At 38.3% G+C, this 17,307-nt stretch overlaps 2 protein-coding genes across 6 annotated transcripts in view; one reads left to right on the top strand and one right to left on the bottom strand.

Moving 5' to 3' along the window:
- The window catches only part of uzip (beta-pore-forming protein unzipped), a 29,684-nt gene extending 12,834 nt beyond the window's left edge, over positions 1–16,850 (top strand). For both annotated transcript variants that reach the window (XM_018510451.1, XM_018510452.1), the window contains exons 2-5: positions 11,293–11,509; positions 12,339–12,706; positions 13,088–13,422; positions 14,439–16,850. In XM_018510451.1, coding sequence (XP_018365953.1) covers positions 11,293–11,509; positions 12,339–12,706; positions 13,088–13,422; positions 14,439–14,985 — 1,467 coding nt within the window. In that variant the 3' untranslated portion in view covers positions 14,986–16,850. The remainder of the gene's footprint in view (positions 1–11,292; positions 11,510–12,338; positions 12,707–13,087; positions 13,423–14,438) is intronic.
- Miga (mitoguardin) overlaps positions 1–17,307 on the bottom strand; it is a 37,644-nt gene that overhangs the window by 19,203 nt on the left and 1,134 nt on the right. The gene's annotated exons all lie outside the window — the stretch shown is intronic.

Here is a 17,307-nt window from a genome sequence, read left to right as displayed (position 1 = left end):
ATGAGAGGGATTTATGTTAAAATTCTTCAAAATACAATGTTGTCCCACGACTGTCATATTTTCAGGGTAAATTCTAAGAAAAAATTCTCTCCGTGTGGAATCTCACTCCAAAGAGTGAAAATTGAGCCGGTCTTGAAAAAGGGTGGCTCAGTTTTCAATCTTTAAGAGTAAGATTTCACTTTCGATTACGTTCAGAAACATCACCCGAATATCTCCGTGTATTGTTTTATCTTTATTATTCACCCAATGTTAAACAAGGATAAGATGATACACAGGGCCATCCATGATGTTTCCGAAAATGTTTATTTCACCCAATGTTAAACAAGGATAAGATGATACACAGGGCCACCCATGATGTTTCCGAAAATGTTTAGAGAGATCAAATTAGTAATTTATCACAGATAGAAGAATACAATTTTTACATTATCAGGTTAAATTTAACCGTAAGTTTATCAGCAAATAAAAAACCAGACCTATAAGAGTTACAGAATTGAGGTGCAAGTCTAAGTTTTGACCGCCTCGTCATACTCTCCAAATTGCGTGTCCAGTGACTTATTGGGTCCAATTAAGAATACACAAACGTTCGTCAGGGTCATACTCCAGAAGTCGCCTCCATGCAGTTAAGGCCAGTGGGTCATCGGCGCATCAAACGTGCGATATGTAACGAATGGCCTTTCGCGTTGCACATACGAAGGACATTCTACTTTAACGTGTCACGACTGCGTTCTTACGAGTTACGCTCCTTACCGGCTTTGATACGCTCGATACGCTTGTCGCCGTGATAAAAAAAAAACATATACGTGTATATACCGACCTTTCTTATCATAACCTCTCTTATCATAATCTCTTCTTCGTCGCTTCGCGCAGAGGAGTTAGCCGACCGATATTCGCCCGCTGAATATCAATTTCGACGACCGCAATCGACTTCTCCCTCTGTGTAATCATGGTAACGTAAACGGGATGAGAATCACGACGCAACGATCACGAGGAACGTGAGATTGATCCTCTCTCAATTTGCACACGAACCACCGTTCGACTCTTCGATCCCTATATTTTGACTCGCCGTTTGTTTCATTATTATCGATTCAAACTGAGGAGGCTGCTGGCGATCTGTATTTATTTTTATTTCAATTTTGCTAGATTTTAACTCTTAGTATATATGATAATTTTTCGGTCCTTTACTACATATGATGGGTTATTTATGTCCTGGATTAATTTTCATCATTTTAATAAATACACAAAAATTATCAAAATTCTTACATATACTTTAATATTGTCAGAGAGTATTTATAAGATTGTGTATTTAAAAAAATTATAATATAAATGTTATATAACTATTTACTTGATGCGTCTAGTTTTTCGAAGAAAAGACATGTGTGAAGAAAGGACACGAAAGACCCAATCGTGTGTATTGGAGATCCTACACAGAGTCTAGCCACAAGCAATTTTGTCAAAGATAAAAATCCTATAACAGAGTCTGACCACAAGCAATTTTGTCAAAATCCTGAGAGAGAAAGATATATATAATTTCTCCCTGTATAAACTCATTCTAACTTATTGTTTCTCTTTAATTAAAATTATAGAATAAGACAATATAAGTTAGAGTGAGATAGTATACAGGGAGACATTATATATACTTTTCTCTCATAGGATTTTGATAAAATTGTGGCCAGACTTTCACATAGGATCTTTGGTGAAAATAAAAATGAAAAAAGAAGGGTATATATACTGTCTTTTTTTATATACGCTATTCTAACTCATATTATCTTAGGGGTGGGATTGCATTTGTGCGTTTCTGTCGTACGACAAATTTAAGCCTGTTGATTGGTTATAAGGTAGAAAGATCCGAGAATCTCTCTGTCCTGCAGCCAATCAATAGGCTTAAAAAATTTATCGTATGACAAAAACGCACAGTAATCTTACCCTTATTCTTATAGCTTACTGATGTTGACAAAAACAACGGACCAAACGAAAGTTTGTCATCTTGTAACCAGACTCTGTTATGTAGCGTCTCTGGCGTATACTAAGGATTGAAGAATGCTTGTGTGTGTCGCTCGAAGAAAGAGAAAAGAAGCGAATTCAATAATCGGATCGCTGAAAGTTTAAACATTTTGATATAACTGTTTATTGTAAGACAATCTTCACTTTATAGGTTTGTTTTCTCTGGTTGAACTAACGTACACTTTTGGAACTTAAAAGAGATAAGATATGTTCAATATTTCGAAAGCGAGGAACTTCACTGGAGGAACTTCCTCGGAGGAAGGGAGATTTAGTGCAGTCTAATGGAATAAAAAACAGACATAATAATATATGAGATGTTAATGACGGAAATGTTATAATTTTCCTATGACTTTCCAAATAATAAAAATCCTGAGAAATCGGACAAATGAGAGTGTAACGCAATTGTTGGAGTGTGAACTGAAAATAATGTTAATCAATGCAGATCTTGATAGCGTGTATTTCCAAAAAGACGAACGTTTCAACTCTTTTTAGAGTCATCATTAGCGTTAATGCAGTTCTTAAAACATATGAGACATCACTCATGCATCAATAGCAGCCACTATAGAATTGAAAGGTCCAAAGTGAGGTGCATGAATTTCGTTGCAATCTTACACAATTAATGGTATTGTACGAATTCTTGGACTTTTTTCTTATTATTATTTGTTTTTGTTCCTGTAATCACATCTCAGCATCAAATGGTAAGCCACACATTGTCATTAGTATTTATAAATTTACCATTAACACTGTACCTTATCACATTTGTTCCAGAAATGAATTTTGTAAGATTGCAACGAAATTTATGCGCCTCACTTTGGATCTTTCAATTCTATATAGTGGCTGCTATTAATGCATGAGTGATGTCTCATATGTTTTAAGAACTGTATTAACGCTGATGATGACTCTACGGCCGGAATCAGACTATATATTGAAGAATGAGATTGAAGATTGAAAGATTGAAGTTTGACCAATCAGAACAAAAGGATCCAAAATTTCTTTGTCCTCATTGGTGAAATTTCAATTTTTAATCTTTAATCTCAATCTTCAATGTATAGTCTGATCCCGGCCTAAAAAGAGTCGAAACGTTCGTCTTTTTGGAAATACACGCTATCAAGATCTGCATTGATTAACATTATTTTCTGATCACGCTCCAACAACTGCGTTACATCTGCCCGATTCCTCAGGATTTCTATATATGAGATGTTTCGACCAGATCAATCTCCGACACTGAGTCTCTTGAATTACATCATGCGAACCATGTGAACTACAAGGTTGCAGCGCGAGCGTAAAGTACGATTCACGTACTTATTACTAGTCCGCGCGCCCACGCGCGATTTTTATCACCAGCGAGAAAAGAACCGTGTCTGTACTGTAACGTAAATAATATATATATCCCGCTTCGCGGCATGAGTGTTCCCCGTATGTTTCGCGAATGGAAATGAGATCCTCGCGGCGCGTATCATCGACGAATATTGCGTATACGCGCCGAGTTTTGACCTTCAATTCGATCGTGTTATGACAATGCGAGATATATAGCACGGCCTGAGAAAATAGACCGGTTAAAAATTCTATGTTTAAAGCACGGACCGCGCCCACTGCGATCAATTTTACCATTGCGCAACTTTCGTCGGCGATTCTGGAATTCTACTACCCGCACGTCATCGTGAAAAGATCACGTTCGAGGATGATGACGAAGAAATTGCATGCATTAATCCGTACGTGAATCACGTTCGTTAATTTATGCGTGGAAAGAAAAAGATTTAATTCTGTCATCGACAAATAATTTATATTTTAATACGAAATATATGAATTGATATTTAATTATTATTTATTGAATGAAAATTTACTTTATTGTGATAGCTAATATTATTTATTTGTTTAATTTCGTTCGTTCTATTTGAATTGACTTTTACATGAAATTTCCTTATTTATCTTGGACATTTCATCAATATTCGAAACTATGTTGTTACAGAGACCGGCGAAAGACTTTTAGAACAGTTCTTTTGGGTTGCGAAGTCGTTATTATGTTTCCGCTGCTGCGGGCTGCTCACGAGATGCTTGAAAATGATAAATATAAAATTACACGCGTATATATATTTCTCGGGGAATCGCGTTACACATGCTGGCGTAAGCGAGACCGTGCTTGATTTTTCGTTCTCATAATTTTTAATGGCGAAGTGAATTCACCAATGCGTACGGTTTTCTGTCAAATCGCGCAAATTCGCAACAAATATAAGGGTTTAGACATAATGATAGAAATAAGGAACGATACATGCAAGAGACAGTTTTGCTGAAGTATCTGAAAATTTTTAACTAGCTACAAATCTGAAAATAATTTTGTTAGACCGTCAAAATAATTATTTAGGATGCTTAAATATGATGATAATACTGCAAATAATTTTAAAACATTCTGGCAATCAATTCGAGTGTTTTACATGATTATTGTGATGGTTCAGCAAAAATATTTTTAAATTTATATCTAGCTAAATTTTTAGATACCTCAACGAAACTATTCTTGCCGTGTAAATTTCAACCTATTGAAACCCTCTATTTTGGTGTATTTAGTTTCTAGTTAAAATCTGTTCTTGATTCTTTTCATTGTATCTGAGCTCTAAGAATGTCGAAAACGCAAGAAACACAAGGAAAGAAGAAGAGGAGAAAAGACGAGCATTCCGCGAGAGAACCTCAAGTTCGGACACGTGTTTACGATTCTATGGTGCCGCCTTAAACCGGTTAGAAGTTACACCACGGTTAATTTACCGACAAGCTGACAAGTCCCACCGACGAGAAATGGCCTATACAGTCTTAGCCGCTCTGCACTAGACCGACTTTTAAACATCAATAAATCCTTCGTGCGCGCTCGTCATCGCGCGGATAAGAACTGTAGTTTCGCGTGCGCGGATACACGTGTCACAGAGTCAATGTCGCGCGATAGCAGGTTGTAAACCCGTACACCTTGTCGTAAACTATTACCATCTTCCTGCCGGGGAGCACTATCTTGCTAAAAATCTATTTACCTGTCAATTATATATCTTGTAGTGCGCGTTTTCTAGCAAAGACAGTTATCAAAACTTTTCATTTTCGACAATATACAATTTTGATAAGCAATCGATCTCCAGCAGGAAGGTGAAAATCATGATGGAATTAGACAAAAGTCTAATTGGTACTCAGTCGATTTTTATATTTAAGACTGTTTTAAGCATAGTCTTAAGATGTGAACCAATCACAGAGTATATTAGTATCAGAGTATATTAGCACATCTTAAAACATTACGTAAGACGATCTTGAAGTAAGAATGGATTTTGACTATACCGATCTTAAGAGCAGGAGCACAGTCTTGCATAATGCATTAAAAAATGTACCAATCGGAGTCCTTCATTTCCTTCCTTTCTATGAAATAAAACTCTGATTTTCTTATGCGTTATACAAGAATCTGTGCTCCCTGTCCTATAAATTCTAATCGGTCCTAAACCATGCTAATCGGTAGGTTAAATGTAAGAATAAAAAGTAATTGAAACGTAATTGAAAAAATATAATTGAATCATTGAATGTCAGCTGCATTTAGGATCGAAATGCGTGAACGCCGTTATTTTGCTACTGCGCATCTTCGGGAATATATTGTTAAATTCATAATGTCAAATTAAAATCCAATTCGAGTTATTTTTAACCATTTCTAGGTCGCCACTGCTCCTACCCAACATATCGTTGATTTGATTGTCATAATAAAGTTAAACAATTTAGTTCAAGAAAATGTATTAAATTTGACTCAAATTTAGTTCATTATTTACTAATGTATACGTTAATGTGGACGATGTTTACTTTGAAATTAACTACAGAAATGAATTGACGCCGCACATGGAAGTTAAAAATAATAAAATGTTATTTGGCTCAAAGGATTGGGTTCCTGTGATATCTACACGGAGAAAATTTTATATTTAAAATTACTATAATGTAGTAGCTGCGGTCTTCATGTAAATTATAAGCTTAATATAGTTATTTTTTTAAAAACAATAATATAACGTAATTTTTACACTTTTTCATAGTAAACATTTTTTATTACAAAATCAAATATATCTAGCAAATTTTGTTTGCGTACCATAGTAAAAATTAACTGTTTTCATGTTAGAATATGGCTTAACAAAATAATTACTTTATTTGTGTGATAAAAATTAGTATTACCATAGTAAAAGTCAGAATCATATTGTGAGAGTCCATCGAAAATACAAGACATAGTAAAGTGTAATTTAAAATTGTATTAAAACTTAATATAAAATTGTCTCCGTGTATAACCAAGCATGTACAACACCTTGTCTAATTGTACCATGATGGCAATCATGACTATGTTTATACCTTTTTTAGCATTTAATAACATCCGTAGTTATGAAACTGGCTGATCACAGTCATTCCATTCTTCAAAGGAATAAACAACAAAAAAACTAAAAAAATTCCAGGGCAAATGAGAGTCAGCGTGGTAGTTAATACGCAAGATGTAATCTTCAATCTTTATTCCAAAAAATAGCTATTTTTTTGAATAAATATTGAAGATTACATCTTGCGTATTAACTACCACGCTGACTCTCATTTGTCCTGAATTTTTTTGGATTTTTTATTATTGATTTTGAGAGAGTTCGTAAGAAGATTACATTATTACTGTTCAGAGGAATAGCTATGATTGACTAATTTCATAATTACGGATATTACTAAACCTGTCGTATAAACGTAATCCATGTAAACGACGAGATTTCTCGTTAAAGACGAGAATTTGCGGAGAATCGCGTGTTGAGGAATCACAACGGAAAAAGAGAAGATTTTTAATGTGAAGCGGAGAATCCGCGCACACCTAACGGGATTCCTTGTACGTCGCGTGTACGTAACGCAAAGCGAGATTGTACCTGTTTGCGGATTAGCGACGCAAAACCGGTGTCGATGCGTCAGCTTTTGACGAGAACGTGACCGTGGAAAGGGAAAATTAATCGCGTTCCTTTTTACCTTCCCAGCTGTCGGTCTCACATGTTCATTGAGGATCCTTTCCTCGACATCGACAGATATACCAGGCGGACGACCAAAAGCGGCGTGGTTGCGCACGCGTTTGTGGCGTTTTTCGTCTAGCACGACGTGTTGTTCACGCGGATTCTGTTTCGCCGTAATTGCGTGTGGTGTTCGCCGCTTTTTTAATCGAATCAAGCAGACCGCCTCGTAACTTGCTCAACCGGTGTCCCCGGAATTCGTGATGCGTGTCTTTTTTTTAGACCCGTGGACGATTCGGAACGCGCGAATCCTTTATGTGCGGAAATTCCATTCGGGTCACGGACCGTGCTCGGTGCGAATTGATTTCTTACGAATACATTTGCATTGACGTGATCTTTTTGTTGCATTCGTATTTTCGTAAATACGTGCGCTTTTTAGATTCGCACGACGGAGCGTTACTTTGTAAAACGGCGTCGATGAGGTTTTAAGACGTGAAATTTAAGCTTCAAACTTTAAGAAATTATCAAATCACAGTTGAATTTGAAAAGAATAATCGACTATGATTGGCCAGTTTTTTATGGTTTGAGGCTTAAAGTTTGAGTTTTACGCCTTAAAATCTCATTGTAAACATTGCTTAATAGGCTTTCTACAATAAGCCATTACCTAAACTTTAAGTCTTAAGTCGTAAAAAGTTGATTAATCACAGTCAAATGTAAGAAGAATAATTTATTACGATTAGTCAATTTCGTATGGGTTTCTTTAAGACTTACAGGAAATGACTCATTGTAGTAAGCCCATAAAACTTTTAGAGTGACTCTCACTCTTAAGCCATAGTCAATTCTTATATTAAGAACTGGCTTAAGTACAGTCATAGGACGATATTCATAGTTCATTTTTATTAAGATCCGTTATCTTAAATAATATCTCAAGATGCTAATTACAGCTCTCTGATTGGATCATAACACTTTAAGACTATACTTAAAATGATCTTAAATATGAGATCCGACTATGAATACTGGTCTCAAATGTAATATTTTTAGTAGTCTTAAGATGTCATAAGCCAATTACAGAGTAGTATTAGCATCTTAAGACCCTACTTAAGACGATCTTGAAATAAGAACAATTATATATAAATACTATCCTTAAAGATTAAAAATTGAGTCATTCTTTTTCAAGAGTGGTTCAATTTTCACTCTTTAGAATAAGGGCAGTAGCACAGAGTCTTAACATAACGCATAACGCTTAATGCACATTATTAAAAAAAAAAAGAATTAATCCGAGCCCTTCATTTTCTTTCTTTCCATGAAGTAAAAGACCCGCAGATTTTTTTATGCATTATGCATTATAAAGGTCTATGCTCCGGTCTTTAGATTCCACTCCAAAGAATTTAGAGGGTACGCGAAGAAAAAAATGTGAAACTGGCCAAAAAAAAAAACAGAAACCGGACTCTGGCAATTGTGCGGATCGCCTGGAAGGGTTATCAGCCGCTTCGTATCTTTCCGACAATTGGAGCGATGCCATCGCGACAATAATGCACCGACAATGACTGCTTCCGCGGAACCGTGAACAACCGTGGAGCGGAAACGTTTTGTCAGTGGCGAACCCTCGATCGGCCGCTGCGCAAAATCATTCGCGAAAGGATACTCATAAACGCGTATAATCGTCTCTCTTGTCAGTTTAATACGCCGTACGGTCTCGATATGAAGCATGGAAAATTAATTGAAAGATAAACGATGTGTGTAGGAAGTGCAAGTCTGAAATTAATCAACTGCAGAATATTATTTGAATAATTCTAGTCGTAATTCTTGCGAGGACGATAAAATGATATTAGATTGCTCTAAGGGTACCAGTTACTTCGTACCTTGTTAACGTTTCCTTTTTACCACTTGACACCGTCGCGTCGTTAAAATCAAGCTGATGTTTCAATTACCACTCCTACGTAGTTAGTCCTCATTCTGTTCGGAAAACCGTCATTAAATCCTCTATCCATTACGATATCATGCGCATTACTATGGCATCGCAGACAGCATTGCGGCAGGTCACGCACAGACAGCATTGCGGTTTCCATCGCAAAATTCCGAAGTCCAATATTATTTCATATGTATACATATGTATACATTACGAGTCGTGTCAATCGCGCTGTCCCACGTTTCCGTCGTTATTGATTAATGAAAAATCGGACCGACGGTATATCGTACTTCGGTTTTCTCCAAATTTAGAATTCAATCGTTAGAAGAAGCGGTTTTTATTCCTCAAAGCGATCGCGAGGATTGCTTGTCGGGAAAAAATGAAACTTTCGTGTCATTGTCGAGCCCTTTTATTTCGAATCCAGCTTCTTTTGTGCAATTCTATTAATAAATATTTCAAGCCACTCTTCACTTTACTAAATCCTCGCCTCTGAAAGCGCCCGCGGCTTCTTCCAAGAGGAGAATAGATTATTTCTCTGTTTTTCGTGGGTGACTTTCCAACGGCGGAAACCGGACGGTGTGAAACGAGTGTATTATCGTGTAAACGGATATGCCACGGAACCGTTACGGTTACTTGAAGCCGATATGCCGGGTGCTCGAGAAACTAGCCGGCTTCGAGTCAACACCGAGCTCCTTTAGAATCACTGTCAACCGTTGGTTACGTTACGCGATGAGGAGACCGCTTGGAATTAACACCGCGCGGCCGTTATATCGATTACGGATTGAGTGAGCAATTATGCAACTTGTCATTGCCTTTGTAAACACACGCCAGTCAACGGCTCATTCACCGCTGCATTCGACTTCCGTTGCCGCCGTTCATGCTCCCGATTGAAACGATCGCAACTCGCGGTATTTTGCAGCTTTTCCATCGCTGCTAAAATAATTGATCCTGATAGAAAGTCTGTTTTTTTTTTATTTCTGCACTAGAAGTCTCTCTCGCTTTTGCCAAATATCAAACATATCTATCTCATTTTAAGTTCTAAAAGTGTTTACTAGTTTAATTACAGAAGATGGACCTAGAGATGTTCATCGTGATGTTGATTTTGAGTTTTTCAGCTAAAATACAGATGACAGTATAATATAGTGTATCATTACATTCTTGTTATTCGCCAATGTTAAACAAAGATGAAATGATCACTGTGTCACATCTATTCTTGCTGGAAAGCACATTTAACTCTGACACTTTTAATTTGTTTACACTTTTTGAGATTATTAAAGCTCGTTTAAAAATGTAGATGGTCGTAGGGTCTCAAATCGTAGAAAATTGACCAATCCTAATCGAGTATTCTTGTTATATTTGATTGATCAGTTTTCTACGACTTAAGACTCCACGACCGTCTACAATTTCTATGTAGACTGTACATTTTTACAAGACATATATTATCGATCTCCAAAGAAAGATTCGAGGATTACAGACTCTTTCTCTCTCTCTTTCTCTTTTCTGGGTTTTAGAATTCGCGGATTTTCCTTTTCGCTTGTTACCGGACCAACCGATGCGAAAATACACAGGCAAGAGTAAAACCAAGTCGAGATCCAGTTATACTGGGGGAGAGGGGGCTCGCGTTGAAGACACGCTCGGCATAGTAAGCGGAAACGTAATCGCAAAGCCCCCAGAGGGGCGGCCAGCTTCTCGCTGAGAGTAGAGTTAGGTAGCGCAAAGCTATGCGTGCGCTTCGTGTCCGTTGTTGGTTTTTTTCTTCCTTTTTGCTGCCGATCGTGACGCGATTAGATAGGAGGGAGGCGTGCCCCTTCGTTGCGTGTTAATCGCCGGAAAATCGCGCGCATTTTTCGCATAGCACGACCGCGCCGTTGACCTCCGACAGAAAAATGGGGAAGCCAGAAAGGGACCGGCGCTTGAACCCTTTACATTCCATGTAACGAGACTGCGGCGAGAGTGGTTCTCCAAAGTCATCGAGGTTGCCGAATTATTCTTGAAATCGCCAGAAAATTGTCTAGATAATGTGAATCGATCAATTCTATTCGATTATTCTGAGGACGAGAACGAAATCTTCAGATATTGCCTTATTCATTGAAATCAGACCACTGAAAAAAAATTTACTGAATCTTAATACATATTTCTTTGTACAGTATTAAGTTAACACACAATAAATAAAATTTTACTCAATAAAAAAATGATAGTTAAATCACAAATTAATGATTTTTGTAATAAATAAATATATGTTTACATTTAGTAAATATTAGAATTATTCAAATAAATATTTATTAAGATTTGGTATTTTTCTTCAGTATGGGCAAGTTCCTAGATAAAGAGTTTATGCGGAACTGTTATCATTGCTGCATGCATTGCCTCTATGAGGTGATAACGTCTAGAAAGTTAACCCACTCATCTCGTTTGCAGATGCTTCGGCAGAAGAATTACCTCGCCTTAGGAGTGCTCGGCTGCATCCTCCTGCTGTCGGCAACTACCGCGGACAACAGCGTGCACATACTGTCGAAGTACGGCCACCAGACGCTTACCTCAACCACGCTCAAATGGCTACCGGTGGCGCACTATAACCCGAGCGATTCGAAGCAGATAATCATCGGTGGCAGCGAGAACGTACCGGATAGTCAAGGTGCGACGATAATACACCTGGATCGTCACAATGCGCGCAATGTGTCGCGCAAAAGCCGAGGTCAGACCGAACGAGTGCGAACAAACAGAAATGAGCAGCTTGTTTTTGATGAATGTCGCCGTGTTGACGTTCGCATTCACTTAAACAAGCCGTTCATTCGTGTCTGTTCATGTTCGTTTCCTTGGCCTGGATGGATCCGGCTTACGTGAACTATTAATTGTGCATCATTACGTCAGAGTCGTTACGCTCGTTTATGCTTCATTCAGAAATCGAGACACTCAGGGACGCGCTAGATTTAAATACAATTTGCGAGAATATGATTAGCGTCAAAGTCTAGACATTTCAAAGATACCAGAAGGTTTGCGGGTTATCGCCGTGTTTTCATCCATTATTAATATCAACGTTTCGTAAATATCGCCGTGTTTTCATCCATTACTAATGTCAACGTTTCGTAAACCTTGCCGGGCGAGGAGCGCACCTGATGAAGTGAACGATAAAGTTCACGAAACGTTGGCAAACTTTCTAGTATCTTTGAAGATAATACTCATGAAAGCCTAAAAAGCGAGCCTAAACATTTCTTGTCGTGCGAGACGAAAACGTTAGACCCTTAGCCTTGTATCCCCAATGCTAGAAATCGAACCGAGATCTCAGATGGAGAAAGAATTGACCAATCGCATTGACCATGTAACCGAATTGTTCAAACAATTTGTTAATTCTTTCTCTGTCCGACATCTCGGATCGATTTCTAGCATCGAATGGGCACGAGGCTTAAAAATCGAACTATCTAGTGATTGATGAGACTGATTGTCTTCACGCGGACTTATTGCAGATGAGAATTATGCTAATCAAGCGGAGATAAAGAGACTGGTGCTCTACGTGTGCCGCGCGATGCACAGTGGAGTATGGGTGGCCGGTACACAGAAAGAAAAGGAGAAGGTCTGCACAGTGACAATACATGGTGTTGTACAGTCGTACGAGAAGTACGAGCTACTGGAGAACGTCGATGGGGCGGCGCGGATTTCGTGGATCCAATGGAACAAGTACACCCCGCCTCCCGTGGGTGCGGTGTACGTCGACAAGACAATGCTGGTAGCTAGGCATGAGGTCCCTAAAGATCTGGAGAAACCGCGGTACACTCACTATATCGGCACTCTCAGCTCACCCGAGAACTTCGGTACTATCGTTTATGTGAACGAGGTGAGTATCGAGATTGCGAGTTCTTTCGAATTTTTCCGAATTGATAAAAGAGAAAAGTGCATTGCCATCTTCCTGTTTTGATTCCGCCCTGGCAAAACGCAGATGTCAGTATTGGAAAACAAGATTCCAACAAGTTAAACTTTGGAAGAGCGAATAAACACAGAAAAACTTCTCGCTCAAAGCGTGTTGCCAATACAATAAGGATTGATGAATAGGAATATCACGTTAAATTCAACTTATTGATTCTAAGAATTTTTTTCTTTTTTTCAAGAAGTCATTAAGTTCGTTGCAGATATGCGTCATATTAGTGACAGCGTAATTCATTCGCGAAGTAATCGAGTTGCCGACGGCGAACGTATGAGATTCGGTTTTCTTTCGCAGAATGGCGACGAAGAGTCTGCGAAGTCCGGTGAGCTGCTGGTGGAGGCCGAACCGATCCGTTATGAGCTCGGCTCCGTTAAACTTAACTGGTCTAAGAGGCGCGATATTAAGCGCGTACCTCGCATACTCAGCGAGGCGACGATCGTCAACCGCGGAGCGGAACCGGCAAACTTGGCGGAAGCCTGTGTATACAACTACAAGTACTCGGTCTACTGGGGTCGCAGGCACGCCATCCTGAACGGCTTGAGCACCACGATCACGCTAATTAACGGCACGTCCTTACCGAACATAACGTGGGGTACGCGCGATGACGAGAATCGCACGGAGGCTTACAAGTAAGTATCGTTTTAAACTGTCATGAGCAATGAAGTTGAACGGCAGGTATGCAAATTTAGAGCTTTTTTTTTATATGTATCCAGAGATAAAATGTTCATTTATATTCTAAAAGATAGCGAGTCAAAGTCGCGTAGAAGTTAAAGTGACAAGTTAACATTTAAATTTTATTTTTAACGAAGCGTTACGGAATTGCTAATTTAAATTAATCCTATCCTACCTATCTCCCCTAGTCACGCTTGCATAATGATTGCGAACATGTGATGATGAAGTGTAGAGCTTCTATCATCGCGTTTGCGGCGAATGAGTGGATCAAAGGCGGATAATCGTGAGGATTACGACGCGAATTGGCGACATAGAACGTTAAATGAGTCATAAGTCGAACAAGCGTATGATTTGCAGCGATTCAGCTCGTAATCTCATCTCGTATCTCTATAATTAGATATAATTAGAGATCAAATTTATTCCGTAATGTAACTATGTCTCTATCTCCCCCCCCCCTCTCTCTCTCTCTCTCTCTCTCTCGCCCATTTTCTCTGGTTAGCCCCTCGGGATACTTCATCGCTTCCTGTACATCATTGAAGCTCGCGCGCGGCAGAGATGAGCCTGGAGTGCACTTTGCACGACAACTTCGTACCACCCTTCCCGCTCAGTGTGCCCTAGAATACTCCGTCGTGCTTTCAGCTTAAGTGATGCTTCAACGCAACACAATTACGATCATGCATCGGACCCGCGTTCCAGTTGCAGTACAGTCCAGTGTTACGTTAACACGTTCAGTCCTCGAGGTCCTTGGTAATCCTAAACGTGTCCTTACATAAATTATAAATATATATCTCACCTGAATAACGAAACTAAATTACCAATTAAATTTTTTTATATAGGTACGAAATTTTTTATAGATAGTGCGACTCGTTATTTATTGTTAAAAAAAGATACACATATGATTTATATTATAGAGACCAATTTCTAGATTGAGTCAACAAACTTAACATATCTTTTTTGCGCGTGTCTTTTACAGCGTGCTGGTCTACCTGCAACCTGGTACGGGCGTAAACGTGACTCTGAAGGCAAACTATACGGACATGGAGGTACCGTACTCCGCAAACTTGATTTCGCATTACGAGGATAGTACAACGACATCGCGCATGATTAGCGGCACTCGGCAGGAGGAAACGTTGTTCGACATCACACCGGAATTCGGACCCATCTACTTCCTGAGCAATTTCAGCTTGGTACCAACTACCGTGCCACCGCCTACTACGACCACCGATCCACCGACCACGACAACGTTGATGACAACGACGGTGCCGACAACAATGAAGCAAGACTCGAGCCGGACAACGCACCGGCACCAGACGGACGACTCGGACATAGATCACGACGAGAACCTAATCACACCGCCGAAGAAAACGGACATATCGACGGGCATGCATGACAACAATAGTCCGTTGTTACTCAAGGTGGAGACGCTCTATGGCGGTGCCACGTCCGTTGCGTTTCAATCGAGCTTATTGACGCTCGTCATTCCGCTTCTACTGCTGCTGATCCTCCATAAAATTACGTGAAGACCCGATTGCACGTTCGCCACCGCCGCCTCTAAACGTTAATTCCTAATTCCCGCAATAGTAATATAATAATATAACCCAGTAGACGACACAGTCCCGAAAATGGAAAAAAGATTAAAAAAGAAAAAAAAGAATTACACAGAAAAAAAGAACAAAAAAATACATATACGCGAAAGAAAATTGCTGTAATTTCGTATGTAGCGATTATCGCGAAAACGACCTCCTTTTATTTAAACACTCGTACATACATGCACCGTTGGATTGCGGTGCTGATACATGCTTGCCTTTAAAAAAAACTCGATATTTAATATATACATATATCTATATTATTATACACACAAACAACACACACACAAATGCGCTTAGAGTAACAGAAGAGAGAGCGAGAGAAAAGTATCTTCGCAACTGAACAATGGAGCTAGTCTCACGACAATGAGTTAAGTACAAGAACGAGATCGCAGCGACTGATGTGCAGGTAGATTAACCTGGCCGCGAAACGTTCACCCGTTATATTGTTGAACCGACCGTGTAACATTCCGTCTTTTTCTAATCCTGCTGTGAATTGACTTTCCAGCTATAATGTATGTCTTATGCCTTCGCAAAAGCGCAATTCTAGATCCTTTTAGAAGACTAATCGCTTTAAAGGACATTCTTTTTTTTTAGAGAGAAAGTTGAGAAAGGGCTATAAATGCCGCGAATAACGTTTTGAACGAATAGTAGCGTATATACGTATTGAGTCGGGAGGCAAATAGAAGTTAAGCAATGGAGGAAAAGAGCAAGATATGCGAATTAATTCTGCTACGATATATTTTTGAGAGATTGTCGTATAATTTTAGAAGATTGTAAAATTTATAAGGATAGTAAGTAAGAGAGAAAACCGTATAAAGTGTAGGGGGTAGATAGGTACATTTTTTTTTTTACGATACAATTCGATTAAGTTCCAAAGTTATCACAGCGAAATGACAAACGTACGAGCTAATTGCTTAATGTTTAATTATATATTACGATAACGTTAAGTGATAATGCTATTCACGAGCGTGTTGAATTTGCTGATGCAGTATGTGTATTTTTTTTCAGTTTTAAACAATTATGTACCTATCTGATGCTAGTACGTAAAGTGATAGGACTTGCAGGTTTCTTAGAATACTGTTGAAAAAGACGTATAATGATGGAGGAACTATTGGTATATATAATATAAATATCTAAATAATCTATTAATAAAAAAAGAGGATAGAATATTTTGGTACGCGTGAGAAGTATAAAATTATTGATTTCGACGTTTTGTGGAAGCATTTTTTTTGTTCACTCGAAAGACTAAAACGACGGTCATTTTTTTCATACGAGGTTGCGTTGTCAGCGTTTTTACCGAAGAAGTATCCACATGTATGTATATAATATGTATTTCTATGATCTGATAGTTGTAATATTGTGTAGTAGGCTTATTTATATAATATGATTTATAGATATTTTCTCTATCGATAGTAGCGTCACACACAAGTACAATTCTTATATTTTACTATTAACCGATGAATACCGTAGGATTAGCGCGAAACTGTTTATTTCGGGCTAAAGTGTCTCTAACGACATTTATTAACGTAAGCCTAATCACGCCTGTTGTGATATTCAATGAAAACCTTACGTAAACACGAAAAGAAAAAATAAAACATTATTTTGAACGATTCGTTGATTGCGAGAGAAAGCAATAATTCGTTGCGAGATCGAGACTTGCGAGGAAGTCAGAGAAAGGCAACGATAGAAGACAAACGCAAATAAAATTTGTGGTACCTATGATATTTCTTCGATATTCCTAGTTAATTGACGAAACGTAATTAACGAGTGGGCGGCGCGATTTTAGTATAGAGTTCGAAAAAGGAAGCTGTATGTTCGTACAACCCAAGATCACAAATTAACTTCTTGACAATTCACCCTATATGCCGGTAGAGACGTAAATAAATCCTAAAAAAAAAAACTATCGACTTTGGCGAAGCCAAGAATCGTTCTAAAAATATCTATATTCTCAACACTCAGATGTATTATTTGTGAATAATGCTGCTGTATTGTACATTATCATGTAAATATAAACGCTATGTACATATAAAAGAGTTCCCAGCAATATCCACATTTCTCAGAATCTCCAATAAGTAGATTATACAATCAAGAACGCAGGAAACTTTGTATTTTGATTTAGAAAAATCAAGATTATTCCATGAGAAATGTATCAATATTGAAAGATACTAAGAGTACGTGATATGGTCAACAAAAAAAAAATTACTGAAATTTCTATATTTCTATATATATATATATATATATATATATATATAT

The sequence above is a fragment of the Trachymyrmex cornetzi genome, unplaced genomic scaffold, assembly GCF_001594075.2.
Source record: "Trachymyrmex cornetzi isolate Tcor2-1 unplaced genomic scaffold, Tcor1.1 scaffold335, whole genome shotgun sequence".
In the NCBI taxonomy this organism is placed as follows: Eukaryota; Metazoa; Arthropoda; class Insecta; order Hymenoptera; family Formicidae; genus Trachymyrmex; species Trachymyrmex cornetzi.
Note: the sequence above shows the minus strand (reverse complement) of the source record. Positions and strands in the feature narration are given on the sequence as shown.